General features: G+C 38.3%; 1 protein-coding gene across 1 annotated transcript in view; it reads left to right on the forward strand.

Moving 5' to 3' along the window:
• The window catches only part of LOC140359428 (voltage-gated inwardly rectifying potassium channel KCNH7-like), a 95,154-nt gene that overhangs the window by 30,016 nt on the left and 39,500 nt on the right, over positions 1–25,638 (forward strand). The window contains exons 4-5 of the mRNA XM_072444355.1: positions 14,829–15,272; positions 21,210–21,421. Coding sequence (XP_072300456.1) covers positions 14,829–15,272; positions 21,210–21,421 — 656 coding nt within the window. The remainder of the gene's footprint in view (positions 1–14,828; positions 15,273–21,209; positions 21,422–25,638) is intronic.

Genomic DNA, 25,638 nt, shown 5'->3' on the forward strand with positions numbered 1-25,638 from the left:
TTTATTATTAGTACCACATATTTCAACATTGTAAAAAGGTGTAATTGCATGTTTTCTCGCAATTTCCCTGAAGACATTTATGTCTAGGAGCTTGTACAAGAAAGAACTGCAAAGACACATGCCTTTCTGAACATTTTGTAAAGTTATATACACAAAGTATTTTACCTAAACAAAACCATTATTTGCAATTTCCTGCCTGTGACGATTCAAATAACAATTCCACTTACTGCGACATCTTGGGTTCTAGTTATTTCTACTCGCCGCAAACAACTTCCGGCAAGGGTATGTCCAATTGTTTTTGTTTTTTTTTAAATACAGTGACCGAGCCTTAGGGAAGAGTCTTTAAAACAAGTGAAAATATTTTAGACTCTTCTTGTCCCTCTCCAAAGTACTGGCCACGTGACGAGCCATTAGCGGTCAGCTCGCATCACATGTATTGTTAGCGCTGACATGACACACATCCCACATCATCAGATCCAGTGGTCATGGTGTTCAAATGTTGACCTCCTAAAACTGCAACTTTGTCATCAATTTATTTATGTAAAGCCCAAAATCTCAACTGCAGTCGTCTCACAGGGCTTTACAAAATTATAGATTTAACCAACCGGAAATCAAACGATGAAACAGTCAATGGTCAACAAAGACAAGCAGATTCAGTGAAGATTCTCATCATTTACTGCATTAAGTTTCGATTTGTCATGACATAAGTTACAATATCAAATGTTAGTGTCCTGTTTATTGTGAGAGTAAACATCACATCAAGTACTCACACCATGACCAAACCAAATAACAGTGAAATCCTGAATTAATAATACATAATGTCAAACTTTCTACATGATAGTTTCCTTCTTTAGTTTTGATTTAATTGTAATAATGTATTTTGGCTTTTAAAATGAATCAGTATAATGGGGCCGTCTCTGGTTTTTCAGGTTTTAGTCCGATAAAGAAAAAATATGGAAAAAAAATTCAATTCTGTTTTGTTTTGTAACAGGTTGGGCGGATTGAGTTAGAGATTTTTGGTTCTTGCCATTATATTGTGACCTGAATATGTATATCCCTAATTATTGCATCTAATTCAAAAGTTTGGATTCATATTTTGAATTTGCAAACTGCAATTACAAAGTTCTTAATTCACCTTTTAACTGTCTTGAAAATTATCCCAAAAAGTATACATATATTATCACAACCAGTAAGTAAAAGTATATGGCTATTAAAAATCGGATATCCCAAATGAAATCTGATTGTTGGTGTGTTCACAGCACAAAATAAATCTGATCATCAAAACACTAAATAATGTTGTATTTGAAAGACAAAGTAAAAACTTTCTTTGGTGTGAACAACCAGAAATAAATCCGATTACTCACATCTTATGTTACTATTTACCTGCCATTTCAATAACTCCAAAAATCTGGATTTTTGGTACGCATAAACATAACGCAACTAGAATATTTATTTGGCGACTCGCTCATATGACTCCAAAATAAGCTTTCCACTCCACCTTCCATTATTGGTGTAAAAAGAGGACAGCCCTTGTAGTTGTGGCCGTTCGTGCGTATAATTGTTTTTTTTAATGTGAGGTGAGTAATAAAATGAGTATAATGAGTTCACACCTAAGGGCTGAAATCCACCTCAAAGATCATCTCATTTGTCACATTGTGTTTAGTGACGCCGTGTACCTTTGCTTCAAACAGGGACAGTTAGAGAGGATGAGTGTAATTGAGATAATTTTGTGAAATGGCCCTGTGGATCTGCTCTCCTAATTAAGCACCGGGGAATGTGATTGGACTGTCAGTGTGTGACCTACAAACAAAACAACACCGATGTGCTAAGAGAAGAATGTACAATGTCTTATCCAGCATGAAACACCAGGTTATTGCACCGCTAAGGCTACTACACCATTTCATATTGATACCTGCCTTGAGAAAAATGAGAAACTAAGAGAAAAAAAATGAACTGTGGTGCAAACAGAACCACAGTTACTTGTTTTGCAACATTTTGGAATAGTTTGAGAATCATTTAGCTTAAAAAGGAGAGTGTATTATTAAGAAAAATACCAAAAATGTTCAATTACAATTTTTTCACAACACTAATTTAGCTTGAAATGAAAAACAACACCTCCTGCCATTTGAAGAAAACGTACAAAATGTCGAAAGGCTTGTGTCCAAGACAAATTTTCTTTGGGGCAAAATAACGTAATCATGAATATCCAATCTGGAAATTACTTTTAGTTTTTCCAAAAGCTGAATCAATACGATACAATAATAATTCATCCCTTCTTGAGGAAATCCCCTAAATGTTACTATTATTTTTAAGAGCAAGAAAATTCTGTTGTACACTATACTTAATTAATCTTTTAATAAACCTGAAATTGTCCAAATTCTTTCTTCTGAATTCAAGCTCTTTTTGCATCTTTCTCATTTTTCAAACAATATATTTGATGTTATATCATATACTGTATGCATAGCACTTTTGATTATACAGTATGCAATTCTATTCCAATCAGTGACTTTCCAACATCATGTCAATATATGAGATATGTTCAGTTGATTAGACATTGTGCACTCAAGGACGTAGATTATGACAGAATTCAGTCCATTTCTAATAATATCTGTTGTTGCCTCTCTGGTGTGATTGGTGTTTTCTCAGACCAAACCGTGCATTCTTCTGCGGCTCCCGTCTCGTCCTGCTCACCACTTTCACTCAGACTTGTGCTCCAGCCTAGCATAAGACACTGGCATTTATTCAATAACCGTGAAAAACATGCATTTTTACTGTGAGCGGGGTCGCCTCTCCACAGAACTGACCTGTAACTTGGCCTTATGGCATCACGTGCTTGTCTCATTGCTTATTGCTCACTTACCTAATGACTACTGAGCACCCAAAGTATTCACAGCGATATGTTCATGAGCACTTCCCACAGCTTTCAGACCCCAGAGCAGAGAGAACACAGCGGTCTCATTTTGACCCCAAGAGCTGCTTAAAACAGAGCAAAACTGATTTGACTGTTTGTGACATTTTAAAACCAAATGAATCCAAACTCACACCTATTTTGATGTTGTATTTTATTGAAACAACTTTTACAATTGAAGAGACAAGCGAAAGTGGTGTAGAAAGTGCACATCTTTTTGTCTTAGGGTCCACTAACTCCTCCAGTTGGCGTAAAAAGTCTCCTTCAATCTGGACAAGGCAAAGCATCCATCTGTGACAAAGAACTATGGCCTTGGAAGAGCTGGATGTGCTGCTTCACTCTTGGCTTTTGAACCAGTCCAAGACACACTAAAGGTCTTGAGTCGATAAGCCAACGTGGGGACATCTGCACTGAGCTGATAAGAATTTCTCTGGCCCCGAAACTGGACTTTTCGCCAACATGGCCTGAAATCTACACATGAAATAAAAGAACAGATCTCACAGTCCAACACGCATTCGGAACTCTTCTTTGATTACTGCTGACACTGTGGAACTGTGTTGCAGTGGGCCCCCAACCAAAGTTCTTTAACTTTTTAGATTTAGTTGAAAAATGAACTTTTTTTTTTTTTTTTACAATTAATCATTTATTTCATTCTATACTACATCACATTTTTAACATTTACAAGCATTCAAGGAGTTTCTCCCACAATATAAATATGATATTTATATTTATCATACAACACTATACATTGGTAATTAACCATTGGCACTTCCTGGTTGACTTGTAGAAGTTGAACAATGTTGGTGCGATTCTTCTGGTCCAACAATGTTTCCAAAGTGATCTGGACACTGTTTTTGAAATCGAGACGTTTCCAACTTGAAGGTCATGGTTTGAAAAGCTAGAATTTATACTCTCTTGAGCTAGATTAGTCCTGCCCTGAGGGAGGAGTTATAATGGAACTTGTCCTTGTTTACTTACAGGTTCATGTTTGGGTTATTCTACCTCAACCTCACAGTTTTGGCCGTTATACTCATTGTTCTATGAGTCCCTTTCCCTCACAGTTGTGGGCAGTTATTCTCTACTGCTGTATGAATGCCTCTCCCTCACAGTTTTGGGTTGTTATATGCTATAATTCTATGCATGTCTCTCCCTCACAGTTTTTGGTCGTCAAGTATCTGATTAGCATTTAATGTATGCCATGGTTTGATGAGGTTGTGACCATAATATGAGCTGACCTGTTCCTCTTCTGTCCAATTAACAAAAGCATTGCAGCACATGATATAATAGACCTATATGTATTATTATTATTATTGTGCATTTCAGTGCTTTCTGGAGACTCAAAGACATTTTACATTGTATATGCCCTTGGGTAGACGTGAGGCTGCCAATCTGCACCTCCCATCACTCATGCACACCACAGACATATGGCTGAAGTGTCTCGCCCAAGGACACAACAACAACATGAACTGTCCGAGCTTGGATTGATACATTGACCTTTTGGTTCGGCCAAGTTTTGGCATTGTTTAGTGTTACTTTAGAACTAGAGTGCAGTTGTTGTTGTTGTTGTTGTTGTTGTTGTTGTTGAAAAGGGTATTAGTTTTATTAATCCTTGCAATGTGAATGGTCGCAATTTACAAAATCTGCAGACTTCAGTTATTTAAGTAACAACAAAATATCTGCAAAACCTGTACAAACATGTTCTGAAATGCTCCTGAATGAGTTTAAAATGTAAACTTTAAACTGAGTTCTACATATTAAAACGCTTGTCTGAAATTGTCATTCCTAGTTTAGACATGGCCAGTAATGGGAAGAATACTTACAGAATACTTACAGAATACTTACAGAATACTGAATACCTGCATTAAATGTATTTTGTAACATATACCATTACAGTGTACTATACGCTGAAAACGTATGATACTTTCTCATTAGGTTACAATGACATGCATTTATTCATCAATGCGAGAGCTGTGTTTTCCAATTTGCTCACTAATTCCTTGCAGTACAAAGCCTAATGGGCATGAACAATGTACCACAGGTTATTACAGGTTACAAGTAACACCAGAATACAATGACTCAAAATGTGTATTCTGAATATGTACTGTATTTTTATATAGAATGTTCTCAGTGACGTCACATTATTTTGTAATGGGTGGAAAAAATGTATCAATTAAACAGCTATTTCTCTCATTTAGAGCTGAGGACACAATTTTAGCCCATTTTCCTCTTATTTTCAGTGATGCCTCGTCCGTCTCAGTCACCTCTAGTTGAAAACTGTTGTAGCTGCTTCAGTCTCGTAGATTGGAGCTGTTGCAACTGGACTTGCATGTGAATTGCAAAATGTGTTCTGCAGAAAGACATGGCCAGAGCTCAGAAGCAGGCACTTGAGCATGTACTAAAGATGATTTTAGCCGTGCTCCGGGACAGCTGAGTGTGAACTGACATGAAGCCCAGCGGCTAATCGAAATGAATGGACACGCTTGAAACGGCATTAATCTTTTTAGGAGAGAGAGATGTACAAACATAGTTATATTTCTGCCTAAACACCAAATGTATAATGCAAAAAAGACACAAACTACTTTCACACTTACAACCAAAGCGCACCACACATAAATGATGGCGCTCACTATTCAAATCAGCCCCTCTTTTCCTCCTGTGTCTGACGTCCTCATCTGTTTGGACACATCTCCAAGTGACAGGTTTTCCTCTGATAAATCCATGGGAAGTGTGTCCAACTTCACCTCTGTCCACACCATTTTAGAGGCTCCTGAGTGAGTTAGCATCACAGCTGAGTGAGTTAGCATCACAGGGTTACCCCCCACGAGTCCGAAGGTTCGCTAGTCCGAAGGTTTTAAAGGTTCACTAGTCCGAAGGTTCACTGGTCCGAAGGTTTTAAAGGTTCACTGGTCCGAAGGTTCACTGGTCCGAAAGTTCCTCATAGGGCTACAGTGAAGGTGCAGACGGCATCGGGATGTAGTCAGCCTGTAAAATGAGCACAAAGCACGAAGACACGCACTGGGGCTCGTCACTTTTAATGTACCAGCTGCTCAGAGGAGGCACCACAAGTTGTACTGTGTATATGAAAATAACAAGGGAACATCTCGAATCCTCCGCTTTATGCCCTCATTTGATCATAAGAAAAATGCGTGAACAGAATCCTCCACTCTATGCCTTCATTGATGACATGATTATAAGTATAGAAATACGCGTGGTCCGATCACCGTAGGATTGGTAGTCAAAAAGGAAATTCAGCTGGCCAAGACAGGAGTGTCTACAGAGCGTGCGGCCGAAACTGCTGGGCTATTTGAGTTAATTCATTCATTAATAATACGATAAGGAGCTCAGGCTATGTACAGAAACAAGTCGGTTATGGAAAATACGTGAGTTTAATCATAAAAAGTGCATCAACACTAGAAAAGTCTCAAAAGCCAGTGTGTAGGGCAAAGGGAGGAGAGCCCGCTGCACGGAGACGAACCTTCGGACCAGTGAACCTTCGGACCAGTGAACCTTCGGACCAGTGAACCTTTGGACTCGTGAACCTTAAAATTTCTGAATTTTCGGACTAGTGAACCTTCGGACCAGTGAACCTTTGGACTCGTGAACCTTCGGACCAGTGAACCTTTGGACTCGTGAACCTTAAAATTTCTGAATTTTCGGACTAGTGAACCTTCGGACCAGTGAACCTTTGGACTCGTGAACCTTAAAATTTCTGAATTTTCGGACTAGTGAATCTTCGGACCAGTGAACCTTCGGACCAGTGAACCTTCGGACCAGTGAACCTTCGGACTCATGGGCAGCCACCCATCACAGCTAGCCTAGCACCGCAACTCTTGTCGGCAAGTGATCACATGATGCTGTTTAACCAATGAAAGGTCAGGAAACACAGAGCCTCATGTGTTTGCTCTGTTTTATCAACAGTCACACTTTACAGGGGGACAGAAGATGAGTTTCAGGAGAAAAGGCGACACTGTTGTAGCCGTGCACTCTATTCTTTTTGCCACCCACGAGCGTCACTTACGTGACGAGGGTTGAGAATGATCTATATGTATTTAGTAACTGCACAACAATGGACTTGGTTTAGTCCAGTGCAGATGATGAAAAGTGCTTTTGTAAATATTGTAACACATAATGAAGCTTCATCTGCAAATACCACTTGAAATTACGTCTCTTATGAATACAAAATACAAAAGTAATTATAAAATTGAGATGAGTTTACACAATGCCTCTACTGCCGCTTGTGTACACATCCCACTCCAGAACTTGCAGTGCATTTTGATATGATCCAGTGATACTTTGAGAGACATTGAGGGGCTAATTATAGCACTGTGCTGACAGTGGTCCATGAGCCTGCAGGTGTCACGGCGTCTGAGCTGGAGGTGAGTAATCCCTCTCCCAGAGCTGCCACAGGAGCAGACATGCAGTCCAGCCGAGCGCTAACATGCCCCGCGGCTAGCATCACACTTGCTAATGGCAGATTAGTCTGCAGAAAATGTACGCTTGACTTTCTGATTGGCTATTTATATCTTGTATTTTACTTCCCCTAAACTTCCATTTTACCCCAGCGCTAATTGGAGAGAGTTATTTTGGTGGTGAGACTTGCGCCGGTGGAAAGTGACGTTTTTGCTGTCATCATCAGAGTGATAAGAAAATACTTGGAAATTCACCGCACACTGCAAAAACATTTTTTAAAAAACTACTAAAAATTATTTAAATTCCAGATACATTTTATGTGAGTTTTGACAAGTCTAGATTATTTCCCCCCGCACTATTTTTATACTAAAAATTCAAACTCACAGTCCCCTCTACACATTAAAAAGAGAACCAACCCAACATATGTATATAATCATTAGCTAGTGGGGGGTGTGGTCTCTGTTGATTCCTTGGAAACATACAGTATGTTTTCTGGTGAATTATATGTATTTTAACTACGGACTACTGGCTCTTTCAAGTGAAGTCTTAATTGCGTCTTAAGGAAAGTTTTTGATGTGGCATTGCCTCATAAAAGTATTCTGATTGTTCTGTAGATAAAATACAGCAGTAGCATTTAGCCTGAAGCTAAGATTGGCATTCATGAATATTTATACAAATATACAGGGTGTTGGACCACATGTCTTTTTCTGTATTTAGCACAAAATAACTAAAGTCTGCATTCTCTCTTTTAGTTATTGAACTTTGGCTCCTCTACATTGAAATGAATGGACAGCTTTACCCGCAGAGCTCTGTTAGTGGATGTTCCCTTGGATGTCGACTATCTATAATACTATAATTTAAAACTTAAAAATCTTGACCAAACACCACAGTAGGCCCCAAAACACTCAAAAACCGATGCTTTCCAAATCACTATATGTATAAGTAATTCTTTCCAATAGAAGCACAGATGGCATGTTGCATCCAATGGTCCATCCCGCAGGTCGATGATTTTTCTTCCAACACAGTGAAGACATTTATTTGCAGTCAAGAGGCACATGTCCATGAACACTTTTTCACATTTTGTGCAAATAATGACTCTCATGACAAGCCGAACAAAAATAGCCCAAGGTCCAAATCAAACGGCTTAGAAATAATTACCGGTAATAATAATAATAATAATCACCATCCTCATTTCCTCCCAGAACGGTGCAATTTTTCTACAGTACCACATACAATAGACCAATTTTTCACTACATCTTGAGCTCTATTTGAACAGGATTCACTTTACCTCAACTGTTCATGTTTTGCCATATATATTCCATTATAGGACTCTAACCAACACTCTTCAGACAGTGCTTAACCTTAAGACACCAGTCAATCCATGCCTTGCTCTGGACCAATACTTTATTGATTATATGGTTTCCGTGGCAACTGTCAGGCTATGAGATGGATTAGTTTGCAAATTACTCCCTTATGTCTGGGAAGCAGTGGAGATGAGGAGTTGGAAGAAGAATGGAATGGACTGAGAATCATGTGAATACCAAAACAATTAAAATAGAAAAAACAACTATCTTTATACCTGTATCTATTCCAAATTTACTTACATTGAACTATACAAGAATGTTATGCCTTTCAGAACATATCGAGGTGTAAACAACACTGTTAAATGGCATTGTACTTGTTAGACCCCCATGTAGCTATTGCAATTTGCTGATTACGATCCCATTTTATTTTTTCATTCATGATTAAGTTCCACCAGGAGGAAATTTGACCTACTGCTAAGACAAAGCTGCACACATATGCAAAGCTGCAACTGGTTACAAGAGACGAGACAGAAGATGTTGACATAATTTATCATAATTTGTCTTCCTCACAGTTGTTTATCTTATTTAATATTTTTCTATCTATATAATTATATCTAAAGAGATGTAACTCACCAGCAGTTACTCTCACATTAGAAACATGATCATTTTTGACCTCGTCTTTTCATCTGCATTTTTATCTCACAAGATCTTGGTACATTTATTTCCTCTTTCAGACCAGTGTGTGTTCGTTTTCAGACCTTGACATGTTTCGACAGCCTGTCTGCAGTCATCTTCAGGAGCGTCACGTTTTGTTGCTGTGATGTGTTTTTCCGGCTGATTTACAGTCTTCCAGGAGAGGAATGACGACAGCGCCCCCTGCAGGGACACTTTTTTAAAGAACAGGAGCCCAAGTATGAGAAAGCAGGAATGCCCCCTCATCTCGGTTTATACACTTTTTTTTCTTTTTCTTTTTTCCTGAAGCCAGATTGCAATTTTGATGTGATTATGATTCATTTTAATTTTCTTTATAATTTGAAGTAAATGGAGTCATCTGCTTCTTCTGAAAGTTCAGACTTTGCTGTAATTGGTTAATTCCACCCATCACTAACGCAGAACGTTGTTGAGGCCAATAGAAGAAGTGGATGAGAAAAAAGTGGGTTTGAGCATAGAGCTGTATTAAACAAATGAGTGAAACACAATTTCACCAATAATAGATCCTGTGACATTACATTTCTATCTCCATATCACACAGATTTCTACAAACACATTTTTAGATTTCTATTCCCCCAGCAGCGGTGGTGTTTATTGTCCTCCGTCCCAATCTTTAATGTGGTTTTCCCATTTGCAGTGGTCTGAGATTGCAGACTTTTATTGTTCTTGCTCTGCTTTTCGCTGCTTCTCGTTTTAGTGCTTGTGTGTGTGTTCCTGATGTTTATTTTTGGAATACAAGATCTTGTTACTAGAGATGTAACAATAACCACAATATTGTGATATTCTATCCTCAAAGGTCTCGTCATAATATTCTGGGCAGCTACCAAAGAACAGAGAGAACAACATATACCATGATCCTTTCTTTCAGTGCAGATAACATGAAGACATAACTGTTTTTTAGCTCTATGTTAAACCATAATTATTCATACCAAAAGCATTTCAAGGCTTTTTATAAGGAAAAGGCGTATCTCTTCAAAATATTACAATAAACATCATACCGTGAGAGTCATATTGTGATAATATTGTGCTGAAAGATGAGGATATTGTCACATCTCTAGTGGTACACACGATCTAAGTTCAACTCGGTGTCGCCTTCATTAGCGGTGGGCCTGTCTTCTCTCTGTGTCTGCTGTCAGCTCAGGGTGTCACCTGGCTCCAGTGGGGGGGGGACTTGTTGAGTGCTCTGGCTCTATAGTGGGACGGTTGTAACATCAGCACATTTGGCCTGACAATAGAAACAGATGGCACTGGCATTATGTAAGGAGGCTGAGGCTGCTGCTGCTGCCGCCGCCGCCGCCGCCGCCGCTGCCGCTGCCGCCGCTGCTGCTGCTGCTGCTGACCCGAGCCTGCCATCTCACCTGTGATCCTGGGGTCACAAGGGTCGTTGTTAATGGACGTGCTCTATTGTTATAGCTGTAATGAATTTGTGAGTTGTAGTTGCATGGAGGGAGTGATGTGGACAGTAAGTTGAAAGAGGATGTACATGTATGTTGGATGTGTTAGGTGACAGAACACATGTGATATGTGAATACACCATGATACTGCAGTATGTACTCTAAAGAATAAACCATCATTCCCCATTGAAAAGAAGAAGAAGAAAATGTTTCTGTGAGCTCGGCTCCACTGCTCAGGTCATCATTTATATATTTTGCTGATTAAAATGTAAAGAATATATGAGAAAATAAAACATTAATGGGGACTAAAATGTGCTAATAAAAGTGCAAAAGGATACATTAAATTGACATTTTGAAAAGAAAGAAAACTTTAAGGGGCACTTTTCTTTGGTTGGCTTGTGCTCGTACCACAAGGAGACATTTGAGTGTTTCTGTCTGTGGTTTGGAATAATATGAAAGAGGGACTTAAACAATGTCACGGTATAAATTGGTTTAGATATATATTCTTACAATATCAAGCTGAATGGAGTGTTGTGAAAAATAGAATTTAGTGAAGCCTAATTTTTGTGCAGTAATGCAGATTTTATCATTTAAAAAAGCAAAATGCATTTTGTCTACTGTACTGTAGTATAGTTTTGTAAATAAGGTGTTTCTTTTGCTTTTTCTCTCTCTTTTTATGGACATGCAAGGAGAGAGAGAGATGCTATCAATCTGTTGTTTCACTGTAACTGCATCACATGTATCTGGATGACTGACATTTATATTTGCTTCACACACACACATTCACACCAGTGTACACAGACACTGGGGGTGAGGCAGGGTTAAGTGTCGGGGACAAGCTAGCTTTTGTATATTCCAATGGTAACTTATTTTGCTGCCACTAGTAGAAATTCTAACACAAATCCTGATGTGGGAACACCTGACTGATAAAAAACAACATGTGCTTTCAGTAGATACATTATTTATCTCTGCAAAGCAAAAGTTCTCGCATTTTTAAAGGACAACAACTATACAAATAGCTATAGAATATGTGTCCATTTCATATTTTATAATCAAAGACTTAAAGGTGGAGGGTCCTTTGCCTGTTTGTATCCATGTAGGTGATATTGCATTGGCCTCTCTAACCACCTCCAATCACATTCACTCCAAACATATTCTAACAGAAAAAGTGTTTGGCCCAATGCAAGAATCATGCCAACAACATCAAAGGGAGAATTGCAATTGTAAGATAAAAAAATATTAACAAAACAAAACAGAAAAAACAGTGAATGTTGGCTGTAGGGAAGGCTACATTTTATTCAAAGTTTGGTGTGTGTAGTTTGGTCATTTTTCAACTTTCAGTAAATTGTTATTTGCACCTGACACTCCTGTTTTTGGAGCATGTGAACAGATGGTGCTCAGGTAAAATGGGAAATAAACAAACCAAGTGGATTTAGGTTTGACAAATGAATGGAAGCTAAATCACTGTTGCGTTTGATGCTTTATTCATTCACGTTACGCAATTTGAAACCCAGGTCAGCAACGTGAACAAAGAGCCTGATCAGAGGCAGCTTGGCATTTGACAATCAGTAGACAACTATTTGCTTGGGAATTCTTCTGTATTTTTGAGAATCAGAGAAAGTTATTCTTCAGATTATCCTTGAAAAACCTACTCACAACCGACTCAAGTCAATAATGTGTGTAAAGAATCATTTTTGGGTAATTTTACATATGATTTTGCGCCAAATTATGATAACAAAAAGGAAATCAATCCAGATATTTACAAATCAAAATATAAGTTTTAAGTACCTTTGTTTTAGTAACGTTTTCAAACTTAAAATAATATATTCACTGAAAACCACATATTACTTTATACAAGTCAGACATTAAGTCATCAGGATTTGGTGTTAGCGCTCCATCTACTGGCAGCCGAGGAAATTACCATGAGGGAATAAAAGTTACCGCAGTTTTCTCCCGACGTGCTAATATAATCAAGCAGTTGTAATGAGCTTGATTTTACGACAGAAATGCTCTGAACTAGTCTTGCAACGATTTATGGACGTAAAAACAGTGCAGAAGATCTTTACCTATGATTGAGAAATGTGAGTGTTTTTGTGAGTCTCAGAGAAGACGCCCTCGCAAACAGGATTAATGAAACAAGCGTGAATGAAGCAAAATACAACTCAATGTATGTTTTTGAACGTGGTTTTAAAACTCAAAAGAGTCGATTTTACATTTTATAAGGAGACATGAGTTTTCCCTGGTACTTACTATTGAACTATAACATAAGTAGATCATCATGTTACAGTTAGTTCATTGTAAACTGCAATAGTGATCTAAATGTCTTATTAATAGATAAAGCTTTCTGTTCAAAACGGCAGAACTTAAAAGCGACATTTCACCGTAGAAAGCATAATTTTATTTTTGAAAAGTGGCTACGTGACATTTTAGAATACAACATGTTTCACTCCGTCTTTTTTTCCCTTCTAATATTCACAACTAAGTACCGGGATGTGGGCAGAGAGGGGAGGTAGGTCAAGACATACATTTATCTGAGCACTCTAGCCTCAGTTGCAGGACAATTACTCAAACATGCAGGAATCAACCAAATACAACTTTGAGTAAGCAAATTACGAGAAAACACCAGTTACGACAAGATTAAAAGCTCATTTAAGTGGATTTTACATTTTTCGACTTGGTGCCACCCTTGGGCCACCCTAAGGAAAAAAAAAAGTCTGGACACGCCCCTGCTCCGGGCGCCTATAATAGACCCAAGCAGAACCAAGAAGCGATGGGACGTTTGATGGGACATATTTCAAGTATTGCATGTGTGCCTCTGCAATTACATAAGAATGTTAAGTTATGTATCAAAAGTAAGATTTTGCGTGCTTAAAACCCCATAGAGACCAATTAAGTGAGAAATAAGAAAGAATGTGCCGTTCCATTTGGCATATTACAATAGGAAAAAAGAATTCCCCAAATGATATTAAGACCAGAAGATTACAGTTAAGTACTGTGTTCCAGTTTCAAACAAGAGTCTTTCACTATAACCATTTTTACTGTAAATATCCAGTAATGGGTCTTGTTGATTTAGCAAAATTATAGCAAAAATAAATGCAGATTTTCAATTCTGTTGCATTCAATCAAAAAGGATAAGCCTCAGTCAGTTTGATGGTTCCATACCTGCAATCCTGCTGCTGTTGTGTCCATGAGCAAGACATATATGTATTAACCTGCTAACAGTTTATGCCAATGTACATCTCACATCAATCATAGGATTCAGTTGTGGCTGGTTGGAAACGAGGACTGTTTATTCTTTGTTCTTGCTTTTTATACATGCAAAAAAATGTCACAAATGTTGCCTGAAAGTTGTCTGTATTTGTAAATGAATGTCTCACAGGGCTGACAGCAAAAAGAACGTTTTTTTACACACAGACATATAACCGGTAAAAATGTTCATCAATGTAAGCACTAAAAGCCCCAAATCACTTAAAACATAATACATATTTAGTGCAGCACTATAATTATACACACAGAACGTTTCAGACACAAGCCATATTCCCGTTGTTAGATTTCTTAGAGTCCATTATGTTTGAATGCTAATCAATGCTAATCATTAATCAGAATGCCGGCTGTACTTTTGTACGATGTAATTTGTTGTTGTATAAATGTCAGCGCTGCAGCTGAACATTACATTAGGACTAAGACCAATCATGGTCTTGGTTTAAGTCCTGTTTTAGTCCAGTTTTAGTCTTGCTTTTGTCCTTGATGAAGTCCTGGTTTCATCCCTGGTTTAGAACTGTTTTTGTCTTTCTTGTCAACAGAAATGTGTTAAAACGTGACTTTAAATCTATTAGTTGAGGTTTATCTGACAAATAGGAATGGACAATAAAATTACCAAAATGGATGCAAAATGTATATGAATAGATTTTTTTTTTTAATTCAAACTGTGAATATCTTCAAAACAACATTCAAGATATTATACTCTTTTTTAAACATATTTTCCACCTCTATAATCAATACTTGCAAGTTTTGACACTAGTAACTGTTTTTCGATACTTTTATCAACTCTATTCTGAACAATCAAAGTCATTCTTAACGTTTTTGTCCTTAAATCCACAGGGAGGAGCCGATTCTTCCGCTTCCGCCAGGCGGCTCTGAGCCTGATGAACACCAAGCAGTCGTTACCCCAGGAGGACCCGGACGCCGTGATGGTGGACTCCCCGAAGGACACGGACGACTGCCTGGCCCTTCAGAGCTTCCCCTCCCCGACCAAGAGCATCTGCAGCCCCATGGAGGCCAACGACACGCACGCCCTCATCAGCTCCAGCCACCACTCGTCCCAGGCCAGCATAGTCGGGCCGGAGCCGGTGGACCACTCCTCACCCAAGCTCCTGTGGGACAAGCTCTACCAGGTCGAGCCGCAACAGTCGTGCACGTCCCTGTCCAACACGTTCCCCCGAGGCAGTATCAGCAGCATGAGGCGGGCGTCGTCTGTGCACGAGATCGAGGGCTACTGCTTTAACTCCAAAAACGTTGTCCTGAGAGATCGGCACACGAGTGAAGGTGAGCCTCGGACAAGTGCTGGTGTCAAGGCTGTACTACTGTATTCAAGAAGAGATTATTAAATCAAATGTAAAGCCAAAATGAGATTGGATAATTTTGTTAAAGAGGACATAGAATAATCAACTTGAATGAGCTTTAACCTTGTTACGACAATGTTTTCTCATCATTAGTTTATTCAAAGTTGTATTTTGATTCTTGCATGTTTGAGCAGCTCGAGTGCCAAACCCATAATACTGCCCTCATCCCTGTACTTATTTGTGCTTTATCAATTGTTTTTTTAAAAAGACTCAAGAGCAATACATAGGGTACGTAGGGTTCTAAAAAAGTGGTCCACAAGACAATTGCAAAATAAAATAACATTTTCTTTTGTATAATTAATACTTGATTCATTTTGTAGAGCATTAATTTGCCCTACACATTATGTTATGGAAATACATTCTAGGCAAGGCAAGTTTATTTGTAGAGCACATTTCATACACAAGGAAATTCAAAGTGCTTCACACAACAGGAAAAATGCATTCAAATCACAAAGAAATTACACACCACATACATAGCATTCCAGACACTCTTTCCCATATTAATCTGACATTGCAGCATGACAGGTGTCTCCGGGATGGACACATCACTTTTAGATTGATTCTTTCCATATCAGTGCGCTATCTGTAAACTGCCCACGTCTGTGCTGAGCGTATGTATCTTTTACGCCTCCACCTTCTAGTCAGTTATAACTTATATGTAATCTGTTCCCTCACTGTGCACTGTGCCTTTCCAAAAGTTGCTCCTCCAGGTTCAGATTTGCATTTGACTAAAACAGACCAAAACTAATAACCATTGCCTAATTTAAAAGATGCAGAATAAGACACAGAGGAATGGAATTTAGTAATATTCTAGTAGTGGATAAGCCGCAAATATTTTCATCCAGAAAAGTGTGCCTCAAACCAAGAAAGGTTGAAAAACAGTAGTTTAGATGTTGACCATGATGGCATACTGAGGACATACTGGGACATACTGTTCCCTATGCCAGTCCTTCTCAACCTTTTTCAGGCCTTTCACGGCCGCAATAGTAACAATAGTAACAATTGCTGGCATTCACGACTCCAAGCACACAAAATAGACCCGCAAAGTGATAAAGTAGACCAATTTCTAATAATTTTAGTTTAATTTTATCTTCTGGAAAATGCAGTAATTTGGTCGTCCAACAAATAGTAATCTACATTTACCACTGCATCTGACCTCCAGGTGGAGAACCACTGCCCACGCGATCACTGACAAAAAAGTACATTTGCAACATATTTTTGAGTTGACTCTTTAGCGAGTAAATGTAACATCAACAACAAGAGTGGAAGTCCAGCAGAAGGGGAGCAGTTGAGTGAGAGGATTTGGGGTGAGGCTGGGGTCAGAACAGATGGGACGATCAAGAGCCAAGGTCTAGTCATCACTGCAATGTGTTACAGCCGGCTGGGATCTGCAAGGCTTTCCAAAGAGAGGCAAAGACCTCAGAATTGAGCTGCAAACAAGTAGATACGTTCAGGAAGATGTCTCGTAGTTGATTATGAAATTATTCTATTATTGATCGGAACAGTGTTTGTGTTTTGTTTTTAAAATGTTGAACAAATTAGGGCTTAGAACTGGCATGTTTGCCTACACAACTCTTAGTCTGAAATGAATGGGCCAAATAAATCATAACTGTGATCTATAGGCACTGTGGTTAAGCAAAGACTTACCTGACCTGTTTTCAACACACACTCAGCAGTTCTTTACACCTGCAAAGCCAAAGGTGACGCTGCTCAAAGCATCTTGATACATCAAATGACTTTAGTGGCTCATTTTCAAGGGAGTATACATTTCCACCATATGGACACATAGTATTGTTCTTGGCCTTTAAACATGCTCTTACATTTCTTAGATACATTTGGCATCTTGTGTTGTAGAACATAACTAGCACATGTACTGTAAAGGGGAGTGTGTGGTGGCAGAGCGTTGATGCTTTCTCCTCCCAATAAAGAGATCATAGGTTCGATTCCTTGGGCGGAGTCAGCATGTCCTTCCCGTGGGACACTCATACCCTCCATGTGTTAGATAAAATGGCCACTCTAAATTGGCCCTAGTGAATTAATGGGTTGGCCCTGCAACGAGCTGGCCCCTGTCCAGAGTGAACCCTGGAATGCCCAAGGTCACTGTCATCTGCGACCTCTAACAGGAAAAAGCGGAAAGAAATTAAATGAATGTATTTAAAAGCACACAACACTTTTTATGAATCAGGTGTTCCCTCATCAGGTTTGGTGTTGGCTCTACTAACAGGCAACGGGAAAATTGAGAAATGAAACAAAAGCTAGCCTGCCCCCGACATGCTAATAAAGCATGTAGATGCAATAAACATAATTAAAAACAACACAAGAGGCCTCTGCTTTTGTACTTTTGATGCCTCAAATCTGGGGAAAAAAAGTGTTTTTGTGATACTCAGAGCCAGAGGAACTCGTAAACAGGATTGATAAAACAAACATGAGTGAAGCTAAATACAACTCCAGGTGTGTTTTTGATGGGGAAACAACAAGGGTGCTGTTTTAGATAATAATTATTCTTATTACATGAATGTAGCGCCTTTCAAGATACTCAAAGCAAAGTGGTGAGCTACTTCAATAGCTTCAGCTGCAGTGGAATAGACTGACGGGAGCGATGTTGCTAATCTGCACCTTCAGCTCCACTAAACACCACCAAACACTCACACGCACTTAATATGCACTTTGCTTTTTTCCCCCCAAAAAAATCTTCTCACAGCGCATTTGTCTACCAGACTACTAAATTATTGTGAACAGCCTATTCTATGAACTCATAATACCAGGTGTTAAACAACCCTTCATCAAATATTGAGCAGTGGATCATAATAATGGTATTCACGGTGCTTGTAAATGCCACATAGACTGTACATGCACAGAACAGTCTGGTGCTGTGGGAGCCTTACCTAACCTCACTGCCACGATCACATTTCTCTGCTTTGTCTCCAGTTCAGACTTCATTTAGACCTGTCAACCTCATGCAACATTAACCCACACTAAGCATTTAATTACCATCAATAAGTTTTTTATTTAGTGGCGTATCGCATTACCATATATCCAATTATGTGGCGTGTTTTCTTTTTTGTACCAGTAATTTCATAAATGGGGTTGTGCATAAATACATGGTAAGTATGTTGAACATGCTAATCGAGCAAGAGACTCCAGGAAAGTGATAGCGAGCATTTACTCTGATTAATAATGGAATCAATGACTAAACTCTGCCGTTTTAGGGTCTACTTAAACAGTTATTTTATACACCAATACTTGGGTAAAATATGATGATGTAAAGTAAACGATTCAGATATATGTTCATATGAGTGGATCTATCTAATCTATCTAAGTGAGGTTTGACTGTACACTGAAAGATTTAGCTTTGTTTCTTTTCTTTTCTAATTTTAAGATGTTTTTTAATGTTCTCCCATCAACACAAAAGTTGTTATAGTATTTCTGATTGGGATGTGTGAATTTGTGCTTGAACAAGTTAATCAAATGATTGTCTTCAAAACATTTGCTATGAAAAGTGTTTTTATGGTTAAAACATGGCACAGGAAACATGAACATTTAGTGTTTTTGATGAAAAAAACATGTATTTGATCATATCTTAAAGCCGCACGACTTTAGCTTTTTCTGGGTCAAATGGAAAAAATCTTTTGTATTTTTGTTGACTTGTTCTTTTTTTCTTCCCTCAAAACTTGCCGTTTTAGACAATGTCAGAGGTAATATCATCAATTTGATTTTGGAGCATGTTTTTCAAGCGAGGCAATCAGTGTCCACTCTGTGTGCATGGCATAAGTGGACTTACTGTTCTTCATTATGGACAATGCTGATATGGTTAAATCCACTGTGTGTGCAGAAAGCCCCATGTGCATGATTGAAGTAGATAAGCCTGTTGTTTGGAAAATCACTGCATGAAAATTGCACTTGGTCATGTGACTGCATGGTTACATCACATATAAGAGTGGACGAAGGAGAACAGCAGTTGGCGATTGTGCATTTTTCAGGTAAATCAGAAAACTATGTCCTGTAATAATCTTGGTCGGTGTATTGTTCAGTACATGAGAGAAGAATGTTTCTGTGGTCACCCCTGATGAAGACGTCTCGCTCTCAGGGGGTTCTCACCTGGGTAAATAAAGATTAATAAATAAAAATGATGCTAAATGTAAATGCAAATTGACATGATAGTTTTTTTTTTTTTTTAAATGACTAAATAATGCTTTTCTTTCTCCAAAATTCAACTCAACAGTGCAAAAAATATCTTCTGTGAAGTACACATGAAGTTGTATTTAATGTCTTTGTATTTTTAAATGCAGTAATACAAAGGGTGTGACATGAAATATCACACATTTAAAAACACAATTACCCAAAAACCAGAAGGAGCTCATCTGTGACTTATGCATCAGGACAAGAGGATTTAAGCTACAAAAAATAATGATCATGTTCCGAAAAAACTACATTAAAATAATAATAAGAATGATTTAGGATGAGACAGTTACATAATTATTTCACTGACACTATAGACATTTTAGGTAGATTTATGATTTATTAAAAAAAATAATTTTGTATTTGTGTATTTTGTTACAAAGGTGCATCACAGCACAGGCCAGGGGGAAAAACGACATAACATTCCCGAAACATGAAGTACCCATATACACGTGTACATAAGCACTTTGTATTTGCACTAGGGGGAACTTCCGCATATTTTTCTAGTATGTTAACATTTGAGCTGTCAAGAAATTAATATCTATAATCTCTAATCTAGATTTATTTCACGGAAAGCTTATGTTGTTTCTTTATATATAGTTCAATTAGAGATGGATTTGCTTGGATTCAAATGCTTTAGGTTCAGTATAAATTCAGTATTATCACATGATATTTAATTCATTTTAAAAATAAATAATACAACCAAAATACAATCTTTTTCATCACAACTACCTCAATGGTAGCATAACTCTTATTACTATAGCTGTGTACTCTGTCACCTCAAAACTTCTAAATATGTATCTTCTGTCGGACTAACCTGAAACATTCTAATGGTGATGCAACTGTTATTATGAAATATGCATGAGTTTAACATTCAGTGTTAAGAGTCACTACTGAATAAATCAGCCTGTGGAAGAAATATGTAGAAACGACAGATTTATTATGAATGTATATAATGCTTTTATCAATGCATCTATTTACTTAGGCATACTACGTTTAAAAGCAGCTCTATCCTAAAGTTGACCGGCGTTTATTTCCAGTATATTAACACAATTCTCCATGCCTTGGTGGACAGTTATTTTGCCATTTCATTTACTTGTATAAATATTCTCATCGGGCTCGGATTGCAATTTGTTCTTTCTCTTACTCGAGCATCATTGTTATTTGAGTCGCTACCTATGTCTTCTCCTGGAGTATTCTTTTCATGAAACGTCCGTCTTTGGATAGAATAAACAATACAAAATAATCTAATCTGTGTGTCAACAAGGCTGTTTTATAACCACTCTTTAACCAATACCGTGTTCTCCGTTAGTTTCTCCTTAAGGGCTTAAAACACCTTTGGTACTATTGGGTTCCCACTGATGTGTTGTGTGTGGAGTAAAGCACACTCAGGTAAACCTCTCCAGGTCGACTTGTCCATCTAAAAGGCTTGAACCGCATCTCTGAGCTAATCCGCTAAATATTTCATTAGCCCTAATTAAAGTCTCCCAGTCAGGTACAGTTCAGAATGCTCTGTTTATGCCCTGCCACAAAAGCCACTCTCTAATGCATGCTTTAAGTGCACTCAGACTTTCTTTTGACATCCTGTTTGCGTCATTACATCAAGCTCATGGTTTTATTTGAGAATATGCTAATAACGATACAAAATAATAACAATGTGACTTTGCGCTGTACCTGGCAGGGCCTTTCAATCACGTCAAGTCCAGTCTGCTCGGTTCTACCTCGGATTCGAACATCAACAAGTACAGCACCATCAACAGAATCCCCCTGATCGCGCTCAACTTCACCGAGACCACGGAGAAGAAGACGCACTCTCCGCCCACGTCTGAGATGCCCATCATCGCCCCCAAAGTCAAGGAGAGGACGCACAACGTGACGGAGAAAGTCACACAGGTGAGGCGGAGGGAATTGTGTGTTTTCTCCCTGTAAGGAACTGTGTAAAGTAGCTCCGCACAGAAAGGCCCTATTGTGAGACATGAACCACTGCATCACCACGGCTACTGTCATATTTCTATCATCAGTATTGTAAATTTAGATATTTAACTTTGTGCCTTTAAACATGGATAGTTGTTTATGTTTTATAGGCATCTGGTCGTAACCCCATAATACCTGCTGGGAGCAAATAGACATGATAATATAATTGTCAGATTGTCACAGGGATGAGATCGGGACTCGATTTCTATGAATATATTGTTCAGCTTTGATACCTGCCATTGCTGTTCTGTAGACTCATGTTCTTTGTGTCCGCTGACCCACAGGAGCAGCTCTCTGCCACTTTCACTTGGTAAAAGTACTGCAGTCCTCTGTCATACGGACATTAGAGGCACTGCAGGGGATTTGGAACCATGAGAGAGCAACAGAGTTCAGATTGAAGTGTTTGCTCCGCCCACAGTCTCTTCTCTCACTCTGATAATGACTGTAGCTTCAACATTTCCCTCCAAAAATATGGCCCTGGATAAAATGTATTATCACTCAGTCTTGTCTTTGTGGAGCAAATATAGCTGCTTTTACATCTTAGGGGCATACAACTATGAGCCTTTAATCTTAGTGTTCAAAGGGACATGGGATTGAGCAAGTGCTATAAAAGAGCCTTTTTCCACACATAAATGCACATCATATATTAAGATATTACGTGTAAATGTGTTTGTACTTAATATACCTGTACCTGTTTTTATGTCTTAAAAACAGAGCAGCTTTCTGTCAATAATTAGATGCAGACTACACACATCTGTCTTTTTTCTGTAATGCATTTAAAGCAACAAGTGAAAGTACTGTATGCAACTGTGTTAGTTTACCTGCACATCAACATGCTACCATCTTCGTAAAGTATATTTGTGGCTTACTTTTTTTACACCTTATCTATGTGAATTTTCGAGCTGCAGATCATTTGTTTGTCCAAACTTGTCTTGGTTTGAGGATGCCGATGAAAAGTCTTTGTGGTGTCTTGAATATTTTTGGTGAGTTTCAAAATCTCTGAGTCTGAAGACACCCACAAGACATCAAAGAAAATTAATCCCAAACTAGCTGTAGAAATGACTACATTTTTATCTATCAAAGTCAAAGAGAGACAGATTTATTGAAGTAAAAACCCTCTTTTCAGAGACGTGCATAGTCAGGCACACACTCCACATATGCTGCTCCTTCATTGTCTCTCAAACAGACACAGATGGATAATGGTGGCAGTAGCAGTTCAGTTCTGCTTGATGCCTGCTGTTCCCATCGTCGAGCCTTGCATATCAAAGCACTGCACTTTCCCCGTTATCGCCAACTGAGGACGACGAGCTGCTTGCGCGGTGGAATTGGAGAAACCTTAGATTCCAACTTCTTTCAGCGTCAACTTCTCATTCATTAATCACGAGCGACCATCGTTGGGATTAAACGCCCTCCCGCCCAGTCCCATGTAGTTTGGGTTCACTGTGGTGATGTGCACAGGGCGCAAGCCTCTGTGCGTCGGCGAGGATCTATAATTTATCGTGTTCTGAAGATGTGTTGAAATGAACGGAGCTCCGACTTCACCATGTGCCCTTTTCTTTTATCTGCCAGAGTGGATTATACCTAAAACAAGGCCGTGCTGGAGACTAACAGAAAGGCATTAATAATTAATTAAAAACACTCAAAAAAAAGCCAACATTAAGCGTCAAGTCACATTGCAACATGACATTTTAGCTACTGTTTGTTGGAGAGTCGCTTTACATTTGTGCATTTTTGATCAGAATACTTTCAGTTGAATATATTTAGGATAATGAACCAGTGTACAGGGGAAACCTGGTGTAACTTTGGGGATTGCTAGGTGCCTTGGACAAAATTCTATATGGATTTTGCAACTGATTCACAATTCACGTCCAATCTAAACCGAGGGTTAACCTTTACTCATAAAAGTCCAAATGGACCAGACACACTTCTAAGGGCAAAACGTGTAGATTATAAGGTTTATGCTACTTCTTTTTTACTAAAAGATGTAATTTGGCAATATAATAGTGCTGCAGAATATTGTCAACCCAAAATGTGTGCCATGATTGAAAAAGATTGAAAAAGTGCTTTCAGTGATAAAGTGGGTGGTATACATCCAGTGCTGCTGTAAGATTTGGCTCTGAAATGTTCTTGTGTCCTGGAAGAAGACATCTCACTCACTCCACTACAGTTAAATCATTTTGGCAAAATATCTTACTGCAGTTATTATAGTTCTTATGACAAGCATTGCATTTGTGATTAAGATTTTAATATATGTGTGAATTGAAAAATTCCATTCAAAGTGCACATTTAAACACATCCTGCAGCATTAATGTTTGAGGATAAACTGAAACATGAACGATTTGCACTGAAAATTACAGTATGTTATTAATTGCAGTCTAGGTGACCATTCAATAAGCTATTTTTAATGGATTGCAATAAATCTTGCAGCTTTTGCCGTGGTAGTTTTGCAATTTGCAATGCAATATAACTTTGAGTGGCCGAAAAAGTGCTATATCTAAGACTGAGGAAGAAAGAGGGTGATAGACAACATATTTTTTCACTGTAGGTCATTTAGAGTCAACAATTCACCTTTGAAATGTGTGTTTCCGGATGGTGGGTGGAACACTATAACTTTACTCAGAGAGAAATCATCTTTAATTAAAGAGGAAAGAGACTCTCAAATCCATCCTACAATAAGTGTGCAGATCACAAAAGACTATGTAACTATGAGAAAAAAACTCATTAGCTCAAAAAATATTGTTTTTTTTTCACTTTTAATTCACTACCTCTGAACGCAGGAATATAGTGTCTGTGCTTTCTACTTCAACACATTCTTGAACTGGACTGAAAAGTGAAACGTATATTCATATACATATACATATACATATTTCCTGAGGGTTTTGATTTTAAGTCCCAGATTTGAACAATAATTCTTTATGATCCCGTATGTCTGTGCTTTTATTTAAGTAACAATCTAGAGTACTTCTTCCATCTGATCGATACCAACTAATATTCCAAGTGTTACATTTTTATTAAGATATTTATTTAAATTGCGCTATAGAGAAGGTAATAACATTTCCCTGGAGACAAGCATGTGGCAGATCATTAACGAGAAAAGATGATGCACCTTTAAAAATGTATTAACAATCTATATGGCATTGCCTTATATCCTTCATTTAGTCCTCAGAACAGAATGTACCCTCCATAAACGCTGAGTCCTCACATTATTCATGATCCGGGGACATATCTGTGTGTCACACCAAAGCCTAATGCTGCCTGACGCGGCTTCTTTTAGCAGCTGTCAGAAATGTTCTTAGAGACCGCCGCACTTTTAAACATGCTTTTCATATGTAAATTTGAATACTGCAACAGGAGTTAAGGAGTTGATCAAAACAAAAATGTTTGAGGGACTCGCTGTATGTAAAAAGATTAGTCCAAGCTTGTCAGAGAGTTACACGTCCTCTTATAAGTTCTGCAGTAGTCAAACAAAGTGGGTTTCTGTTCAAATTGGTATTCCCAAAAGGTTTGTTCAGTTCAGTCTGTTAGATAGCATTAAAGAGAGAGAAATAGTCAGTTTAGATTTGTTTTAATGGTTAACTATTTCAAAATCCCATAACTTTTCTGTTGGGGGTTCGCCATCTGCATTTCCATGTAGATGTCATTGTTATCAAGGAGGATCTTATGTCTTCTCAGTTGACCCTCTTGAATTAGGGCAGACAGCGCTTGAAAAAGCCAAGTTTGACTTATTAAACATTAAACACAGTCTTTTTATATGCATATTCTGACTGATTGTCTCATTACTCTTCAGCAGCCTCTCTTTGTGACGATGTCGCCTGAAGTGTGATGGCAGATGTAGTTGTTATCCACTAACATGGCATCCTGGGAGCAGTAGTTCAGACATATCATACAAATGATATTATCATTTGATATATTCTCATATTACCTACTCTGGTCCTTTTTTCTGAGTTGAAGGGCATCCCATTCATGTGGGGAGCCAATAAAAGAGAAGCAGAAGCACAAATCATGACAAAATAATATTAATATAATAATAATGATGTTAAAAAAATAACCTTGTTATTGATCCCTCATTAAAAAGGGAGCTGTGTGGTCCGGGTGGTCTGAAGAGACTGTCCTGGATCCAAGTTTTGTTGTAGACT

Source organism: Eucyclogobius newberryi, unplaced genomic scaffold (assembly GCF_026437365.1).
Source record: "Eucyclogobius newberryi isolate DKJ021-1_F unplaced genomic scaffold, fEucNew1.0.hap1 SCAF_14, whole genome shotgun sequence".
NCBI lineage: Eukaryota > Metazoa > Chordata > Actinopteri > Gobiiformes > Gobiidae > Eucyclogobius > Eucyclogobius newberryi.